The following is a 21,726-nucleotide window of genomic DNA, read 5'->3' as shown; positions in this document are numbered from 1 at the left end:
CAACTTAGAATATAAAACATCTTTCTCTAGAGCCTTAACATATTTCTTTTAAAAGGTAAGATACAAAGAAATAGAAATACAACTGCCAGGATGAAATCTTTATCCAAAGTTTTCTGATGAAATAAAAAGAACTTTTTTCCCATTTCATATTAAAATTTTCATCAGAGTAAAACTTTTCAAGGAAAAAAGCCTCTTTTGTGTGTGTTTCTTCATTTTTTATGTACTCTGAAGCAGACATTCTAAAACAAGGTGTAAATGAGGCTTTCCGTGATCAAGCTAGCTGAATATAAGTAGGAAAGGTATTAAATAGCAAATATACAAACAGTGTCACAGTTGGCTTCAGGCCTGTCTCCCATTGTTCACTAATCATACTGCAGCACAATTATAGATAACTGTTTATATAATTCTCTAAAAGCATATTCAGGCATTGAAAAATGAAGTCTAAAAACTCAGCCATCCATCCTCGAATGTGACTGGCATTGTTATACTGCTTTTATTTCACTTCTCACAGCAAATTAATTCTGAAAACATTGCCAGTGAGACTCTATTGTCACTTTCACAGGCCCTCTCTCAGATCTGAGAGCGTACACTCTACAGCAGCACTGGCATGACTTGGATGCTAAGCCTCTGAATGCTCATATAGGCTGATTAATCAACTATACAATCACTGGAAAGGTTAGATTGAGCTACTTCTTTTTCCGTTACTTCAGGAGAAAAACATTCCTTTTGCCCATGTAGAGCTAGAAAGTGAGCTAGTCACAGTGAAGGAGGGAGGTCAGGAAGGGCACATGAAAAGTTGATTTTTTCCCCTCCTTTTTCCTAATAGGTTTAGTCACAGACTTAATAAATATGCTCATGCAAAATATTAGTGAGAATTAATTGGTGACAATGGTAAAGCAGGACGACTTCATTTTCAGACTTCAACATGCTAAACAGATATTTAGAAAGACATTAGCAAATTTAATGTGAAATCATAATCACAATTGGATTTTTACAAAGATATATTTGATGTGGATCCATTTTTGTTATTTTTTTTCTTCAAAACAACAAATATCTTTTGTGTACATTTCTGTTAGTGTTAAGGTATTGCTAAAAGAAATGGTTTAGTCTTTGACAGCTTAGAATTTAATATTTACAAAATTACTATCTCAAAATTTTATACAAAGAAGCTTTCTCGCAACATGTAGTATCTGCCAATCCTCTTCAATAGCATTGTCTCATTTTGGCAACTATACATGACAAAATTTATTACAGCAAATTTGCATAGCAATAGAACAATCTGGGCTGGACACACAAGGGTACTGATTAGGTTTGATTTACCTCTCCAGTTATCTTTTTGTTGTTCTTAGAACTTACTTCTTCATATCATTGCATGATTTAAGGAACTGAGTAAATTAGAAACATATCACTGCTGGACTGAAATATTTTCTAATTCCAAATTATTTTTTTTAAATGTAAACTGTTATTCGTCCCTTAAGAATTTTAAATATGAGATAATAAAAAAAAACCTAGTCACAAAGGGTATAAAGTTTTAATTGACAAAAATGGTGTATATGCTGTCTTACTCTCAAACATCCTGAGCACAGAAGCAAAAGCCAGAATAATAACCCAAAATAGCTACAGACATTTGTATAGCAATCTTACTGTTGTATCATCAGAATAAGAGAAGCAATCAAATTGCAGGTTTTTTTCTAAGAGAAGCAATCAAACTGCAGATTTTTTTCTTTTCCAGGAAAAAGAAATAACTTCCATTAACTTCAAGAATAATAACAACAATGTATTTAACTCAAAATAATTGACGGTTTATTTTAATTCTGATCATAAACAGTATACAGCCTTAACCTTAGCTGCACAATGTATATCAACGCAAGGTTTCTTAAAGTAAACCACAAATATGACAAATTACTGATGAGGAAAGTAAAGTGCTGAAGGAATTAATTTAATGATTCTTTAATAATAACAGTGATATTAACCGTAGAATAGATGCTTAACTGTTAATTTCTTCTAGACATGTGCTACAGAATTACAGTTTATACTGCAAGGTCATCAAAACTGTGAGAAGATGTAGTATTGCTCTGCTGCAATACTGAGGACAGGCAATTATGGGAGCTGTGAAGAAAAAATAGTGTTCTGAAAAATTTGCTACTCTCTACAGAATTTGAACTAGCTTAGTAGGTTAATGTAGGTTAATGTAGATTAAAGATTTCTTTCCAGGAGATGAAAGCAGTGTTGGTATAAGCAATGATTGTTCTTTATTTAAAATGTTCCCAGTCTTTATTTATATATTTATTTACAAGCTTTAAAAATATTCTTAGTCCAAGTGCCAAAATCATACAATGACATTTGACAGGAACAAAAGAAAAAAAGATGAAAACCCAGCATTACTGTGGAGCGTGTTATATCCATGTAGGGATGGCATACATGCCATATTGCCATATTCCCCAATTTCCAATGTGTAGATTATCTGTGTTCAGATATGTACCTTAAATGTCAGGATATCCAAAATACTAGTTTTGATAGTCTTCAGTGTGACTGGAAGATATTGTCTATTGCTGATATTTGTTCTTAGTCTGTATTGCAGTTTAATAAATGTTGATATTCGTAGGAGGGTGCAATGGGAAACCCTCCTCTGGCTATTATTATATATATCAGTTATTGTAAATATAGTATAACATTAAGTGTACCTTAATGCCCAGATCTACCTGTCTGTATTTAATAATTTATTTTTCATCAGAAAATATCGTTTGTTGATACTGATGGTGTTTACAGAAATATCCAACTCCAACAGCTACCAAGTGTCCAGGCCTCTTAACTTAGATGCAGAAGAGTCAAATACCAAAAAAGTTACTTACCTGATATTGAACAGAGATCTTAAAATAATCCCAGTTCAAATAGTCAGCAATTTTAGTATGAGAAACCTCCATTTAAGTCCCAGTCCAAATCAGAATTTTTTGAATCTAGGTTTTCCAGGGTCATAAGTGAATGGTCTCTCCAAATCAGAGATAATGTAGGAATAAATAATGGGCTGTTTGGCATTTAAAAACAAAACAAAACGTCATGACAGGTCTCAGCTTGTCCCAAAGAGGAATAGGCAAGATTTCTAAAATAACAATGAAAATATTGGTAAGAAAATTATTTCTTGCCCAGTACAGCTGAAGGCATTACACACTTTTAGTCCTGTCCCAAACAGCTTATGTTGCTGAGAAAAGCTTTCCCATTCAACTGGTGGATTTTATTGCTCCTAAGTAGCAAGAATTACTTAGTGACTAACCAATATAGAGAATATTTCTGACACTCCATTCTCCTTTGCTATGGTTTTTAACCACTAAACTGAAGTATCAGAAAATAGTAAAGAAACCAAAAACAAAAAATAGACATCACAAGACACTAAAAATATACAAAACATGCTGAAATTGTCTTAAGTGCAAAAGCTTTCTTAACAACTTACCCAGGCACTGACACATCTGCCACAAGTGGTGATTTTGAAATCCCCATAGAGATCCTTGATGGCACCAGTTGTAAAGAATCCCTCCACCATCAGCAAAATGCCATATACAAAGAATGCAGCTGCTACACCATATATCACATACTTGAAGATGTCAATCCTGTATAGGAACAGAAAAAATTATTTATCAGCATAAATATTTAAAGCTGACTGAAATTTCAGGGTGAGATAATCAGACACGCTAAGCCTCAAAGTTTCTACACTGGAGTCAGCTCAAGTGCTGATGTGCTGTAATGACAGCTGAAGCTGAGGACAGGAGTGAACTTTGGAATAAAATAGCATTGATAAAAGAAACGCTAGGCCATTTAACTTAATAAAATGTGAAAATGAATCTGTGTAGGTAAGACAGCAAAATTTGTCAGGATAATTTAAAAGTCAGTCGATTTTAATTTTATTTTTTCCTCTAAATGAAATGGCAAAGGAAAAAGAAAAAGTAAATAAGAATCTGACACATCTCCTGAGTAACACAGTGTATCCAGCACTTAGGTTATAGAAAAGATATTTTGTCACAATCTTCAATAAATCTTTCTAAATGTACAAGCAGTTCTCAAGCTGCAATGCCAATCTGTGCTACCTTCTCCTTATTATTTTTCCACTTATTCTCCAGTGGACAAAGTGTCTGACACAGAATAATAAAGTCATCAAGAGAGATTCCTAACTTCAAACCAGAAACACCTTATTACAAAAGTAATAAGGTCAGATCATCTGGTGTTCTTCTGTAATGGGGCTTTAAAAACATAATTTCACAGACCCAAAGATCAAGAAATGGAAGAATGGCTTATAGTGCAACATGCAGAGCCCTAGAAGGCTCAGTTTATTCCAAAGAAGATCACTTGGGTTGTTGTGTGGTTGTCCTGCCCAGCACTGTCTAGAAGACCAACAGTGGCTAACAGAGACTCTGCCTCTTAAATGCTCTCATGACCAGGGTTTGTGAAAAGATGTTTGAAAACACCTCTCTGCTCTAAGTGTTTTGTCTAAACTTGGAAACATTCCTAACAACCATTGCCTTGGATCAGCAGGTTTCAGTGTTTCCTACCTGGACTTCTCTAAAAAACTAGCCACGGTAAGCTTCCAGTTCATCAATATGATACAGCAGGAGTTATGCAACTCTTTAGAAAATTGTAATATGCAGGTTTAAGATGTTAGTAAGTTCCAGTCATATTGTTCAGGTCAAGATAGCAACAGCCCATAACAAAGTAGGACAAAAAATAAGCCAGAGACCCATTAGGATCTGCAAGATGAATTTTGACAACTACCCAAACTAGATGTTTCTCAAGACATAAAGATTAATGTTTTTATTGTTATGAAAATAAATATTTAATGATAACATTTCTTTAGGATCACACTTTTCATCATCACCCAAAAGACAACTCTCAATAAATGTTTTACCTGTACAATACAATAACAAAACTCAAAACCCCATTAACATATCTTTGAGTTCGGATGGTTTTCAAGAGATTCAAAGTCAGATTCACAGTTCACAGTCAGTTCACAGCTGATATTTCATATGTATGGCTATGTCTACAACTTCACTGAATGTATCTTAAGCTTGCATTAGTCTCATAAAAAAGCAATTAAACTTATGACCTGATTGGGGATGGGAGAAATATTATAAATTAATACTTTTGGCACCTATTGTAGCATTTTTCAGAAGGCGATAACTGAAGGCTTCTGGGAATGAGACATGATATGTTTTTCCCTAGCATTCTAATAACAAAGCCCTCTCAGCTTTTTTCTACATCACTTTTTCTTTCATACTCAAGTGAAAACTAGGGTAAGCGGATATCTGTATGGAACAGATACACGAACCATTCAAAATGGTGAAACAAATTTAACACTATAGACAGTATTAGATGATGCAAAGATGAAATTTATTTTATACATACAATTGCTGATTGCACTGTAAAAATCCCATTTCCCTAATTTTATGGTAATTCAGCCAGTGTAACACTGTTTTAACAGGAAAATGGTGCTTTGAGCCTATCTTGTCATTATTGATGAAAATAAACTTACAAGAGACAAACAGCAACTTTGTGACTATTCCATAAGATCTCTTCCAATTCCTACATTATACACCTTATAAAATTGTGACCTCCACCAGTGACTGAAGTGTGGGAGTTCTGCCATCAGCAGCTCCTCACAGACCTCAGTGTGCTCAGTGCTGTAGAAATTACAAACTATCATTGCCCTAAAGAGATTAAGGCTTTTGGGAAGTCCAAAGACTATTTCAGTCCTTGCAACAGCCCATTAAACCATCTGTGCTGAGCCTCCCACTGAGCTGCTTGTGTCAAAAAGCATACTAAAAGATCTCTGCTTTTTCCTCAGCCTTATGTATAACTAAAGGAATAACTTTAACTTAAGCCTTCTACAAGGAGAAAATATATATAGCTATACATTAGCCAAATATAGAAATCAGTTTCTTCCTCATACACTCTCTACAGAGAGAAGTAGTAAAATCTCTACTCATCAGGCTACATGCGTTGAAATAGCCAGACTTACTCCAAGGAGAACGGATCTTGTACAATGCAAAGAGTAAAAATATAAACAAAAATTGTGAAACAATCATTCAACTATCTCTTTAAAAGTCAGATAGAATTGTCTTGCAATATAACTACATTTAGTGTGTGCTGTATTTAAAGAAAACGTATTACAATAGTAACATTTTTATATATATATACTTTTGAAGATAGTGTTGGTATTAAATTATTCTGCAGCACCTAATAAATTTTACATAAACTTTGATTTTCCAATGGAATTTTAATAGATAATAAAATACAGGCCTTGTAAAATGGAGATTGCCTTTCTTCAAAATAAAATTTGATTCTTTATGGATGAACTCAGGGAGATTAATTGCCATCTGTGTTTCAGCAGAGTCTCAAATGCTGCAGGCAGAGCACGAGAGCAACCAGCGAGGTAGAGGGCAATGGCAGAAGGGGTGATGAACATGAGCCAATGTGCAAAGTGGGTAAGGACAAAGAAGAAGGACAAGCAGGGATTACACTTGTGTAGGTTGAATGGAAGGAAAGAGGTGGGTAAGGAGTAAAGGAAGAAGAGACAAAATTATGAAGATAAATCTTGTAGTCCTGACAGGATTGGAAAGATATACACTAGATGAAGACTAAAGCTACACTACATGAGAAGAGCAAAAAGAAATCTTGAATATTTATTCACTAAATGCAGGAGTCCTATGAATATTATATAGTGATACAATTAAAGTCATGAAACATTTCTATTAAAAGGCAATCAATGAAGATTGTGAAGATAAACCTGATTTTAACAAATTCACATTGATCATGCAATCTTCACATATTAACCTAGGTTGCTGGGTAGAATAAGCTTAATGATTATCTAAATGTAAATTAATCACGAAAAACATCTTGAAATTAGAAGCCTTTTTTTAATAGAATAATCTAAAACATATTTTGCATACTGTCTTAATCCTGTAGAGGCTCTATGATCTGATTTTCCTCGCATCACTATGTTCAGCAGTGTTAAAAACACAAACATCACTGGTTTTAATTTGTGATTTAAATCAAGATGATCTTTCAATTTTTAGTTCTTTTTCTGCTGCTTGGTCATTAATTATTCCAATTTAAGCAGAATTCCTAATTCATTAATCTGAATCTGGATTCTATCCAACAAGATGAATATTAAAATAGCTCCAGAGAAAACACTTTCTTCCTCTGACAGAAGTTATTGATGGAAGCCATCAATGCTAACATCTTAATGAACAGGTTGTAGCTGAGTGCAGAGTAGACTATCCCAGCAGAGACAAGTCAGAGGTGAGTGAAAACATTCTCAGTGAGTCAGATCAATGTTGCAGATTTCCTACTGTGTATTTTCATGGTGCTTTGGCAAATTCAAGGATTAAAAAATAAAATAAATCAGCAAGCGATAAGATTAATTGTTGAATGATCATGTCTATATGTAGCAGGCTTTTGTGAAAAGTGTATTATAACAAATTAGTTATTATTTTGTTGTTGAGACTCCTTCAATCAACTGAGTCATAATTATTACATCCTGTTTCAAAAGTATTTAAATATTCATAATTAGCTTCTGTTAACTGTGTCTAGAAGTAATAATGTTTTGGGCTTGAGGAACTAGTTGCTTCACTGGAGTAAATAATAAACGGGTTTACTACCCCAACAGATAAACCAAGACAAATTGTTAACATTGACCCTTTATATTTTACTGTGTCCTAAAAGGAATTGCAAATTGTAGGAACGCTGAAGAATATACACTATTCAGTCTAATCATGGTACACTTTCTACCCTCAGTGTTGAAGGTTGGTACACAGATAACGCATACCGATATATATTTTTCTATCAAAATTACTTAGTATTTCTTTGGAACAATCTACATACTAGCTAGGGATATTTTTTCTTTAATTTGGTTAATATAGGAATGCATTGCAGACATTTGTTTGCAATTAACAGCAACAAAAAAACTACATTAGTTTTCTCTGTGACACATGATTCTCATGATGCCCAGAAAACCTTTTTATTCAAATAAAGTATGTGTACACTTCAGCCTGAACAAGAGATAAAAGCCTAATATTACAGAGGTTTTGGCTGGCCTAGCCCACCAGAGTACTAGGTATTGCTGTGGAACTAATTTTCCAGAATTTGTAATTCTGCCTCACATTTCTCTTCCTGAATTTATAACATAACTTCTCCCAATACAGATAATGACATTCAGATAGTACAGGTGCTGAATAGCACATAATTGCCAGCAAACTGTACCTATACTCTCTGAATGCAAGTAGACAATTATACCTATTTCCAAGCTAAGAAAACACAATAAGGAAAATAAAATACCAAAGCTATCAAAGTACTGAAAAGTTAGTTAAATTATCATAGTACAATTCCTAATTAAAAATTGCCCTTTTTTATAGCTGGCATAGACAATTTAGAAAGATGAGAAATGCGTGTAATCCTATTGGGGTAGGTCAGTTTTGCTGGTTGTTAGGGTTTGGGGTTTTTTCATTTATTTATTTTTTTTCAATTGCAAGGAACTTTGAATAGTTGATGTTCACACCTAGAATGCACAATAATCTCTGTTACTCTGTAAAACAGCAATGCTGGCTTTCATGCTGATCCTCTTGCCCTCTGAAGGACTGATCCTAAGAGGCTGTTAAGAGACTGAGATAGCAGCCTGCCCCCTCAAGCTATCTCAAGCTTGTAGAAAGAGTTTTGCAAACGTGTTTTTTGAAGAGCGACAAGATATAAGATGATATTTGCAAGCAAGAAGGTCTGTTTAGGTTTTGTAGAAGCCATGGCCCATGGAAGTTTTTAAAAGAGATGCTCAGCTGCAAAGCAGCTGGGAACAATTTCTTGGTGTAAGTTCATTACATTATTCACTTAAACAGTTTGAGCAAAGTAGATAGTAGGTACCATGAAGCATAGAAGAATTGTTAGCAAAGGGTGGAGACAAGCAAAGGCAAATTTCAGAAGGAAAACATACAGCCAGCAGGAAGAAAGAAGGATTTGTTAATAATCATGTACTACCTGCAAAGTAAGACCAAAAAACTGCAAGTAACAATATAAATGAGGTAAAAGAAACTGAAATATCCTCGCTGTGGAGAAGAGAAACATAGAACTAGGAAGAAAATGTCAGCATAGGTCCATGAGGGATTTTTCTGAGATTAGGTTAATACAGAGTCTAAACTTCTAAATTTCAGACGGAAAGAAAACAAAACTGGAGTACAGAATGCTCAATTAAAGCTTGTCAGGAAATTATAAAAGGAGAAAGGATTAACAGTAGATAAAGGGTAAGAGCAACAAAGACCTTAAAGTATTTTTTATTAAAGTGGAAATGAAACATAATAAAAAGAAAACAGAAACTTCTGATTCTGTATTTCTGGAAGAAATTTTGTATGTAATCATACAAATCATTTGCTCAAAACTGAAGCCAGATTGTTCGGATTATATAAACTATAATATACAAGTTACACTCACATTCTGCAAGGGCCAGATTTTGTTATTCTACTCTGAACAGTGAACTACTCTGAACATGTGACATAAGATCCAATTGATTTTAACAGATTAATTTGTGGCGTACAGCTCTCTACAGGTATGAAGAATACAACCCTAAATCATCATCCTCTAAAAGTTTGATGGTTGCTTTCTTCCTAGGAATGGGACAGTTGAGCCGAGATTTTGTGGAGCACCTCAAAAAGCAGTAGAGAATTCACAAGCTAATGCAAGAGGAGCAATCGCAGTGCAAACCACATTTCTGCCCTATGAATCAGTAACTTTCTTGGAACAGGAAAGGATCCAACAAGATTTTAAATAATCATGAAATGTTTGAGTCCAAAACACAAAATTCTGACTATGACATATGGATGAGGCTGCTTCTCAAAGTTGTTTCTGACAATCTAGGCTTGTTCTGTCTGCTCACCTCTAGCAAAACTACTTTCTAGAAACATTTTTAAAGATGCCAATTACAGAAGAAATCTGGAACCCTCTTTGCTTGAAGGTAGCCAAAAAAAAAGAATGGAATTAGTGCACAGTAATGTGCAGACTTCTGGCAGAATTACATGATGGTGTTGTGCATTATGGATACTGAATTCAGGCAACTTTCCATAGCAATAAACTGTAAAAAGATGTGGCAAAAGCATATCACAGGATTTTTGAGTATCTCATTATTATAAATGTAAAGTTGGGAGTCACACACAGTAACTACTGATAGTTTAAGACTGACAACTTGATACTAAAACTCCAGATTAGGATGGTAATAGTTAATTTTACCCTTTTCAGTTCTCCTGTGGAAAGGCCAGTTAATCTTATTTTTCCATGGAACATGAAACAAGATTTAGCAATATGTATATTACATAGGAATATATGCTTTCCTTTTTACATGTTTATAAAGTAAACTAAGACTAAAAGGAAACAAAGGCACTTAAAAGTGAAAAAGATATTTCCTATGAAGATAAACCATGTGCTGAGAAAGGCCAAATGCAAATACTTCAAGTCACAGGCATGCAGTGATCATAGCTGACCTAAAATTTCAGACAACCAGGAAAGAGAGCTGCTTAACACAGTATTAAATAATACAGCTGTCTGCCTAAAAGTAGTGGACTGTGTTTGCACAGGTGAGGACCAAAAAATTCTTTATGTAAGGTCATTCTGCTGTTATTCACATGCACTGCTATGAATGTCCTTGCTCAATTACTTCATAAAACGAGGACCACGTTTTTGCAGGTACCTCCCAAATCCTAAATTTTACTTACATAGATTCTTTCTGGTTTTGCTTTTAACAGAATACAGAACACTAGGCTACAAAATATAGCTGAGTAGGATGTAAATATGACTTTTCAGCACTGTATAATCCTGCAAAGGTCATATTCTCAGGTGCTAGCATGTTTTGTCAGATTTGGTGCATCTACCAAATGATACGAGATCTAAAATGCTATGTTCTGCATCTAATCTTTAACATGCTATATTTGTCCAGTGTTACTTTTTACGTGTGACTGAACCATTCCAGTGAAATAGAAACTGTTCTCCTTAAGCAAACAGCATTTTTTTTAAAATGAAAAATGCATCCTTCAATGACATTGTGCTCTCTCTGGTGGTTCCGATCAAATTATAATACAGGAACAAGACACATAGGCCAAAGTTAGGGCTTCCTTGCAGAGATAACATCATTCTTCTACACACAGCCAGAATCCAGGTACAAGGACTGAGAGTGCTATTAGTGGGAACTCTCATTAGCCTAGTTAGAAGTCTTCTTAACACTGAGCTCAGTGACTAAACCTTTAACTTTACAGCAGTAGGGATTATGGGTACATTCTCATTAGTGTTTTGGCTCAGGGATGGATTATTATTTTTTTTTAAGCAAGTCCTGCAGTTGTCCCCACTTATTGAGATATGGTTTGCATCATGTTTTTCAGAGTGCGCAACATGGATTCCTTTCCAACTAACCTAAATGGGAAGTATGCTCCAGGAGTGCTCCTACTGCACTCCAGCCACTAGTGGATGTTCAGTCCATTGTATCAGACAAGACTGAGTCCAAAATAAATCCCCGAAATAAACACTGTATGAACAGCAAGTTATTAGCACCAAGTATTTAGGTCTATCGATAAGTTTCTATTGCACTAACACTGCTTTCTAATGTATATGTAGCCATATGACTCCTTTGCTTAACTCTGGACTACATCCTCAGAGCTTACACGTCAAAATTACCAAGAGAGCAAATTATCTGTAGATTTCAAAAGAGGGTTTGAATAAGGCGGTTCTCAGCCCACTGTTGTCCATTTTTCATAGTGCAAGATGATTATCAGCTTATGCAGCATACACAGTAGACACACAGTATTACATAGCAAGCTAGGATTTCTACAATACTTAGGTGAAATAAGATTAATTGAAAATTATTTGCTGTCACAGAAGACACTACACTTCACATGTATCAATGTAGTAATATTTAGGGATTTTAAGGATAGTTTCCAAGCAATGCACTTGCAAAATATTTTGTAATAAAATATTTTTGCTGATATTTATATCTTTTTTCAGATACATAACAACTGTTTTTCAGACACTTTTAGCGGTATCGAATTGACCTCATGCAACAATAAAATCTTTTATCTAAAACCAAACATACTTATAGGAAGGCATACTTGAAAAATAATTTTTTTTTATATAAAACTATCATTTTATAACAGCCTTTCAATGCTAATTTTACAGATATGAAGCTAAAAACTTTAGATCATACTCCCTAGATAATATATTAATTTGATATATAAAGGAAAAGTAAACTATTTTTTAAATAACTATTTGGATACTATCACATAATCAGGAGTGTGAAAACAATCCTTACCAAAAGGCAGTATACCGCTCCAAAAAGGCGGTATACATCTTAAATAAATGACTGTACAAGCCTGGATGGACTTCAGTCACAGGCAGTCATCCTACTAGTTTGGTATATGGAAACCGTGTACATCTCCACTTCTTTCCTGTCTTTTCTTCCTGTTCATAGGCTCAGATAGCTGAATTAGTGTGCAGATGAATATTCTCCTTGCAGAACCACTGGGGTCATCTGCCAGGGCTCTTTAGGATGGTTGCTGTTTCCAGACATACTATGACACAGCCCTGCATAAGTTAGCAATTGCTTGCAGAGCCTTACATGTTTTGCTTCCCATAATACAAATAGTGTTTAAAACATAGTTTAAGTTCAAATTTAAAGAATGCCAAGCTTTCATAACAGAACAAATGTATAGGGAAAACCAAATTAGTACTATTGTGTACTAAGTAGATGACTTAAACAGAACCATCACATTGTCTAATGCAAATATTTATAAATATCATATTTCATATCAGCTAGCCTTTACTACAGGTCTCATTGTAATACCTTTCACATTATTCCATTAATTTTAGTGTAATAATATTAATGATAACAATAATATTTTTAGTAGTACCAATATTTAACTTGTGATAGCTGCAAACCCAACAAAAACAAAGAACAGCAGATCAGAATAACATCCATTTATATACCTCTCAAAACACTGGTTTCAAACACTAAAAGGGGGCATATAAAAACTTCTACACATGCTCTTTTGTTTTTCCTCAAAAGAAAACAGTTGCACATACATATGTACATTACTAAATAATATCCTTTTAATAAACAATGACTATACACTAACTAACAGATTATCACTAAGCATCAAACTTGGACACGACAGCATCTGAAACACAGGCTTTCACATTTTGAAAGGAAGGAAATTTTTAGCTGTCAGAAGGTGGCTCCAGTAGAGTGTCTGTGACACTTCCAACAGAGGAGATAGTGACAACAGTTTTACAGATTGTAACTTCATTTAGTTTACTATTTGGTTTCACACCTTTGAAAGGAAGTGAATTTACAACGACCTGAATTAACTCTGACTGTAGTAGAAAAATGTTGTCAATGTTTCTATCAGGACGTTTTCTTCGTTTTCCACTTAAGAGCATGATTCCCTTGTTTCATGGCCTATATATCACAACCATGTGACAGATGGCACTAACTGGCCTTGCATACTAAAGAGAAAGAACTGTGAAAAGATGCTGTTGTGAGATATACCAAACGTATCTTGTGCTGATGATTTCCTAAAAAACATCTTCTGGAATTTGTGCCAAACACCAGAAAAATATAAAAATCCAGCTCATATAATGCTTGTTTGATAATCCTACCTCTATTTCTGCTGACACCGGAATCTTGTCAAAATCAGTGATTAAGTAAGCGAACCTAGTTATACCCAGTAATTTGCAGATATAGTGTTCACTGGAGTTTATTAAGTTATTAGAGTAATGATTATTAGAGGAATACCACATCTACCTCAAGCAGATTACTCAGTTTCAGTGAAGTCTACAGAGCTGTTAAACTGACAAAGCGGGCAACATAAACCATTCACCTCTAATAGCTAAAATATCATAAAGGCAGTTTTCAGGATAATTTAAACCACCATATTTATTTTCTTACGATCCCTTTGAATCACAAGGAACTAAAATAACTACTCTACATCCACTGAAGGCATCCACATCGCAAACAACAGCTTATGACTTCTGTACGTTAAATCCCCAAACAGGCATTTCTTCACTTGGGGGTGTGGGGGGGGGTGGGGGAAGTAGCTACTGTTAGAGCAGTGATAATGTTGATAGTGAAGAAGTCCGGGACTATGGGGAATGGAGTTTCACAAAAGCGATTCAGAAGGCAATATAATTAGCAGTTAGTCCCAATGAAAAGTTCACTCATTGATAACTCCAAATTAAAGGTTCATGGATTTAGAAATGACTGTGTAAAGGGAGAAGAGTCTACCTCATCCAGTTTCGTGATTTTTGAAGATATGCCCTTTCCATAAGGAGTACCTGTCTGTACGATGTGTGTTCTCATGAATTTGAATACATTTGATTTATTTTAGTTTTCAAGAGTTTAGACTATCTGTTTTACCTGCATCACCCTGAAGAAATTCAAGTCAGGCTGTAATCCAGTACTTTGAGGCAAAATGCTTTTAAAAAAAAAAAAAGTTATTTTTTAGAAACTATTGCTTTTAGCACCCTATTACAGGCCAAATTTGGTTTTGGGTTTTTTTCCCCCCTCAAAACAAGCAAGCAAAAGAGCATTCTTTACTGTAAACCTTTGTTATAAAAGCACTATCTCTATCCCACCCAGCATCTCTCCAAGATGTCTCCAATACCTCAAAATTATTGAGCATGATCATTCCATATTTTAACTTGGAAAGAAAATCATAAATTTGAGAAAATTTATTTAAATGCCTGGCATTTAAGGAATTTTAAAACCAGCTGCAAAACTTGCTCTTCATTTTAAAAAAAAATAAAATTATTAGTATTATATATTAGTATTATTAGTATTTCCAAGGCAGATATGAACTGCAGCTGGTGTATATTATTTTAACTCAGAGAAGAGTCTGGGGAGCTGGAATCAGGGACCACGTTCACTCTGCAGGGCCAGCACTCAGACTGCCTCTTCTGTCCCATGGGGCTGCTGCTCTTGTCTGAACCCCCAAGGGCAGAGCCCTCCCAGGGGACTCTGAGGCCTGTTGCAAGTTCTTAATTAATTCACCTCTCCCCAAGCATCAGGGAACCACGTGGGATGAGGGCTCCCCATGGGGCAGCCAGGGTCCATCCCAGCACCCCAACCAGGGAGCAGGGCAGCCAGGGGGCAACCAGGGCAGCCAGGGTAGCCCCAGCCCCATGGCCAGGTGACTCCGTGGTGAGGGACTGAGAGACCCCGGCTGGGCTGAAATGGGGTCCTGGACCATGGACAGGCTGAGGGGATGCCCCAGGGGAGGCCAGACAGGGACAGTCAGGGCTGTTGGAGCCTTCAGGGACATTGACATGGACATTTCTGAATGGCTTTGTTGGATTTAGGTACTTTGGCTTTTATTTTAGGCACTTAAAGCATGTTTCAGATCTTGTTTATGCCCTCGTTATGCCCTGATTTCTCTACAGGGGTCTGCTGCTTCTTTTAAATTGCACTGAGTAGCTATATTGACAAAGATGAAAGATACAGGGTGGCTTGTAAGTTGAGTTATTTGAGTTCAGAACAAACACAGTTGTGGGCACAGTTAAAAAAGCCCTTATCTCTTACCAACCACATAAATAGCTCTCAGATAGGGATCGATTTTTATTCTGAATGACATTTGAAATCTACTGTGCTAATAAAAATACAGACAGAAACCACAAGAATGGTTGAACAGAATCTAACACACTTCACTCCATTGCAACATTTGCCTAGCACATTTATCACAGAAGGATGGACTCCAGGTCAGCCCCAGACACTTCACAGCACTAGAAGCATTAAGAGCCAAAATGTCTTAAATAACCTTAAAAAAGGTTATTAGTAGTACTATAATTTAGTAGGGCACACTGCTAGATTTTTTTTTTTAGTTCTTATTATTGCTAATCAGAACAATAAACAACTAGGTTTTATTTCCATTTCAATATGTATAGTTTTAAGAATGTAGGCACTGCACTGTTTGTTTCTACTTACATATTTTTTTCTTTCTGCTTTTTGGCCTTTCAAAGCAATATAATTACCATAGGGCTTTTTTTACAGCCAACTGTTAATCAATAGTTGTGACATTTCTTCTGCCTGCAAAATTATTTCAAAAAACAGAGTAATATCGACTTAAGCGGGTAGAAAATGAATGTGTGCAAATTTCTTTGAGAATCACACAGTTTATCCAGTTAAAAGCAACGGCTCATCGGCTTTTAGTGAAAATATTTGCTCCTCCTGCCTTTAAGACATAACTTTAGAGACATCTTTCACAACTGAATAAACTGAAATTTCGATTCCAGTAGGTCTGCCAAGGAAAGAATTGGGTTTAGTATATCTTTAAGAAAACAAAAACCCAAACAAATCAAAAAGCTCCTAGCTAGGCCAAACAATTAAATGCCAAGAAAAAAAAAAATCACCTTTACAGTTCCTTAATCATTTCCAGTGAATGATATGCATTTGAACTATGGCTCCTGACTGATATTTTCACTTAAGTATTTGACAGAGGGAAGCTGGAAAACTTGGTATGAAAAGAAAGCATCAATTTGTGGCTGTTCTGCACTAACGGCTTCCTGGGGACTAATAAAATAAGTTAGAGCCTAATAAAATGACTGATCTTTCATTCAGGATAACAATGAACCTTAGCCACCAAGTCAAGTCAGACCCATTATTCTAAATGACAAGCCGAAAAAGGCAAAGCAGAGGTCACATACTTCCCATCAACCCAATATGTTATTATACAAGAACATCTAAATTCCTCAGTCCTAAGAAGAAATTTGGATATGGTATAGCAGTGACATACTTACTTGGTACATTCTCCCTTCTCGCTACTGATTCCACAAACAGTAGAGCAAACATTCACACAGAAGCTTTGGAAAGGATGTTGATAATATAGCACTACACAAGTTAAGAGATTTAAGATTCTGTTTCTAGCTATCATGAAAACAGTGGTACCAGGTCAGATCAAATACATATCTTGTTCGTTTTCCCATCTCAAACAATGACTATAAAAAAGTAAGAGCAGGCAAGTCAATAGGATAACCCCCAACGTCATTCTAGCCTCTGGGACTTCCTGAGCTGGGTAAGTCTGTATGCCATTAGAAACCATCAAGGGATTTGTTTTCCAAGATTATCTAGTCTGCCCTTGAACCCATATAAGGTTTTGGCATCCATGATACACAGCTAGCTTCACAGGTCTGCTATATAACAATTGATGAACCAACATTTTTTCCTTCTGAACCTGGTGCCTACTAGTTTCCTGTGATACCTCAAACTTCTTGTACTGGAAGAGAAAGACAGACTAACCTTAAGCACCTTATTCATAACATTGTAAATTTACAGACCTCTAGCCCAACAGTATTTAATAACTCTCTTTCTAGATTGAAGAGGGAGAAATACTCAATGTAGTAGAGAGAAATTGGAGTAGAGAGAATACTGAATTGAAGAGAGAAATACACAATTTTTAACCATATAGCCTCTGTTCTGTAACTCTAATCATTCTTTTTTGCCTTCTTTGGGGCACCAATGTTGTACACAGTATTAATGATATGAATGAAAGATGGATTTATACAATGGCATAAGTATATTCTCTGTTTGTCTATGATTTTCCCAGTAGTTCCTGGTACTTGGTATGCTTTTTGACCACTGATAAGCACTGGGCTGCCATTATCATGGAACTATCCATCATAAGAGGTCAATGTTTTGTTGGATGATCAAAACACTTCTCACAAAAACATTCATGAAAGAGAAGGCTTACAAATTTGAGGACAGAATTCTTCAGCTTTATTTATGACCATTAGCAGACAGATAAGAATTTGGATTTCAAATATGTAAGAAAATCATGTTTTAAAGAGACAACAAGATTAGAAAATACGTCATTTAATTTCAGGTTACAGTAAACTACTTTGTTAAATGTAATTAATTTACCAAAGGGAAGGAGACACTCAACAAAACAAAAGCCTTCCAGAAATAGATTTTCAGGAGTAGCAAAGCATGAAACCTTCAAAACAGATGAATTCTAGGAAAACCAGAGGCAATAGAGTTTTGACATTTCAAGTCTCAGGGTTCTGCACAACTCTTCAGGTTTGGCGTTTTGGTTTTTTGGGGTTCTTTTTACACATTTCAGCAAAGAAATTATCACAGGATGAAAAGGATAAAAGCAAGCAAGTATGGAACAGATTCATCAATGTTATATGAAGTAATGTTTAGTAATAAATTAAATTATAAATATGGGATATTAAATAGTATTACAAATTGCTTGTAAATAGTAAAAATATCAGCTCTGTCAAAACGTCACCTGCTGAAATTATCCAAATCATTCTTTTTATGATTTTCATTACAACATATTTTCTTGAGTCAAATTTATATGCCCTGTGGAATTTTTCAGCAGTTTTAAACAGAAACAATTAAAATAATCTAGTAACTTACATGGTAAAGACATCAATAACATCTCCTGCAGCTCTTGTCATCTCAAAGTAGGTTTGCAGAATGTTGACGGTTCCTGAAAGTGCTTCATGTCCACAACCACAGAACAGCGCGACTCCAGCATACAGCAGGATGGTAGCAATCAAAGATGCATAGGGAATACCTCCCAGGCATTTGATGCAACACTCAAAGCACCCTACGAGAAAAGAAATTAATGTGTTAATATATTACATCAAGAAAGCAAAAAGAAAGCTTTTACTCTTGAGAAACACTTTTGAAAATTGAAGACTGCATGCCAAAGAGAAATTAGGTAAAGTATAACAACCCATAATATCAGAAAATCTGTGAAAGGATACAGGTTAATTCAACTCCTGAGTTTTCTCAGTTGCTACTTGACCTATTAAATGGAGACATGCCAGCTGATTAACATGAAATGTTAAACAGTTAGTTCCTTGTACAGTTTCATGTTTTTATTGAGAGCAGGTTACAATGTCAGTCCTAGGTTATATCTATATTCACAATTCCTGTTGCTCACCTATCGGATTACTGAGGAGAATTCTCAATACTAGGAAAATCACAGAAAGAGGATATCCAGTTCAATTCTTTCTATCACCATAGGTTTATTCCATTTTTTATCTGTACAGTGCTGACAAGAGAATTGCTCCCGCCCACAACACCAATTCTTTGTGCATCACTCAAATACCTCACAAGGATAAATGAAGATATCCACTAAAAAGGCACAGAATTAGAAACAATTACAGAAGCTGAATTTTCTCTCAATATATTTTACCCTGTGCAATGTTTCCTAAGTGAGGGTAATTGCTCCTGAGTTATACAAGGCCAACCTTTTGTCCAGCCATCAGAGTGTCTAAACTCACGCCTGGTTCCACAACAAATCCTTTCCCCAGGAAAGGTACTCAAGTTTCTGGAACTACCTTGCCTAGTTTGTCCAGCAGTTTTGTGAATGCAGCATCTCGGACTCTCCCACACCTCACCACTCCCACAATGACTTATATCCTGTAAAGCCCTGCTTATTGCCTTCTGGAAGGACAGAAAAGGCAGGAGGACTGGTTGTGGGAAGTCAACCATGCATTGACTCAGTAGCCAAGAGTTTTATTTTCTCCTAAGCATTACCAGTTTATACCACAAAGGATTTGGATAGAAAACAAGGTGAGGCCTATAAAATTTAATGCTTATACAGACAATAGCCAATTAAAAATTACTTATAAGATGTTCAAAGGTGTGAGTCAATATATTTTAACATGCTCCAAAAGCTTTAGGCTATGATAAACCATGGGAATACCAGAGATACATTAAAAGAAAAAAAAAAAAAGGCACAAAAAAGCCATTCTTTAAAGAAAGCATGTCTACTTTACACAAAGTGCTTGTAGCCTCTACACGTAATTTCGTATTTTGTCGTGTAAGTTCCTAAGTTCTTATTTCCTTTAGCCTGGACAACCAAAGTAGTAATTTCCTCTATCTGTTCAAACATTAATTTTCTTTATTTAATGAACAAATATCAATCTGTCACATATATATGTTTAGCAGCTAATTATACACAAGATTGTTGAAGAGAACAGTTTAAGCCATTTTCAAATGTACACATTTCAGTTAAATAGAAACCTCTATCAGTATTTTGTAAATATAGGTACTATGAAAGGCAGTATTTAAACTGCTGATTAATTCCTGTAAGAAAACTATAAAAGAATATACTAAACATGTAAAAGAAAAACAGACTTCAAAAATTGGGGTAATTCCCAACTATGTATGCTGGTTGTATGAAAATAGAAAGAAAGATATAGCTTGACACTACTTTCATTTAAGGGCAAATTATGGTATCACAGCCAACTGTTAAATACCAAATGTAAAATGTACAAATTCATATACTTAAACTGCTGCCAAAGCCTTACTAAGTAACCTGTTGTACAAGTCACCCACCTCCAGCAGCCATCACACATCAGCATGGGTGTAACACCTTCTATCCTTCCAACACTTTGGTAACAGCATTCCATTTTTTTTTCCTCTCTGAGCCCATACAACCCTGGTTGAAGGACATATCCTTCTTGCAATTCATGTCATCCTACTGTGCTGACAGTAGGTAGCTTTCCTGTTCAGCAGTACAGGGCTTTGAATGTCCAGTGATCACTTTGTGTCTTTCTTCAGTGATTGTTAGACTATGGGGGTTTATACCCAGGAAGTCTGTGGGCTTTCCACCAGTGGAAGGTCTTAGGAACAGACTGGGAAACATATAAATGCTTTTGGAGTAACTAATTCTGCATGCAGATAAATATAGGAAATCTCTTAAAATTCCTTCAGTCCTGTTTTCTAAGATTACCCTTAACAATAACTGTAATTAATTCTTCAGTGTTTAAAAGCCTACACAAATACTAGAAAAGGATCCTTCACTGAATAATCTACTGTCTAAAAGGCACAAAAATAAGAAATATGTATTGAAAATATATATATTGAACAAGGACTCCAGGGAAATACATAGTTGCCTGATACCAGTTTATCACAAAATGACCATTGCCATTTTCAGCACAGAATAACAGCAGAAAAAGCCTGAGCAAACTAGTAACACTGTACACCTGTCATCATTATAAGAAAAAGTAAAAGGAGGGAGACAGATGACAGTAGAGTGATAATGGGAGTGATGTATGAGGTGCTGTAAATGTAAGGTAGTTCTAAATATTTACAAGGACACATGGACTGTAGGGACAGTGTTTCTTAATATTGCAACAGTTTGGGGCAGAGAGGTGAAAGAGAAATTTTGTAAAAATTTTCTTTTTCAACTTCCTAGAAAGGCAAAGTAGAAGAGAGAAAGTTAAAGAAATGACAACATAGGAACAAAAATAGCTAATAGTTTGAACTAGAATAAATTTCATTAAGGTCACACTCACATACAACTGCTGTATTTCATAGTGTAAGTATTGTTATCAGGAACCATGGCTGTGCATTACCTCCTGAAGCTGCTGCACCTCACCCACTAGGTCCAGTGAGAGTTGAGCACACACTGAGATGTCACAAACTACAGCAAAATCCAGGGTCAGTAATATTATTTTAGCTTTCTTATAGTGAAACTGTGTGTATCAAGTTTGCGTGGCAAAGTTTTGGTAGCAGGAGGCTACAGGGGTGGCTTCTGTGAGAAGCTGCTAGAAGCTTCCACTATGTCTGATAGAGCCAATGCCAGCCGGCTCCAAGGCAGACCCACCACTGGCCAAGGCTGAGCCAGTCAGTGATGGTGGTAGTGCCTCTGGGAGAACATATTTAAGAAGGAGGAAAAAACAACTGGCAGCTGGAGAAGAGAGGAG

General features: G+C 35.6%; 1 protein-coding gene across 1 annotated transcript in view; it reads right to left on the bottom strand.

Annotated features, from left to right (window-relative positions):
• GPM6A (glycoprotein M6A) overlaps nt 1-19,504 on the bottom strand; it is a 41,452-nt gene extending 21,948 nt beyond the window's left edge. Inside the window, exons 1-3 of the mRNA XM_009814065.2 lie at nt 19,351-19,504; nt 18,419-18,611; nt 3,449-3,605 (exon numbers count right to left, since the gene is read on the bottom strand). Coding sequence (XP_009812367.1) covers nt 3,449-3,605; nt 18,419-18,611; nt 19,351-19,504 — 504 coding nt within the window. The remainder of the gene's footprint in view (nt 1-3,448; nt 3,606-18,418; nt 18,612-19,350) is intronic.
• Between the last annotated feature and the right edge of the window lie 2,222 nt (nt 19,505-21,726).

The sequence above is a fragment of the Gavia stellata genome, chromosome 5 (genome assembly GCF_030936135.1).
Source record: "Gavia stellata isolate bGavSte3 chromosome 5, bGavSte3.hap2, whole genome shotgun sequence".
In the NCBI taxonomy this organism is placed as follows: domain Eukaryota; kingdom Metazoa; phylum Chordata; class Aves; order Gaviiformes; family Gaviidae; genus Gavia; species Gavia stellata.
The sequence above is the reverse complement of the archived record's forward strand: the minus strand, read 5'-3'. Positions and strand labels throughout refer to the sequence as shown.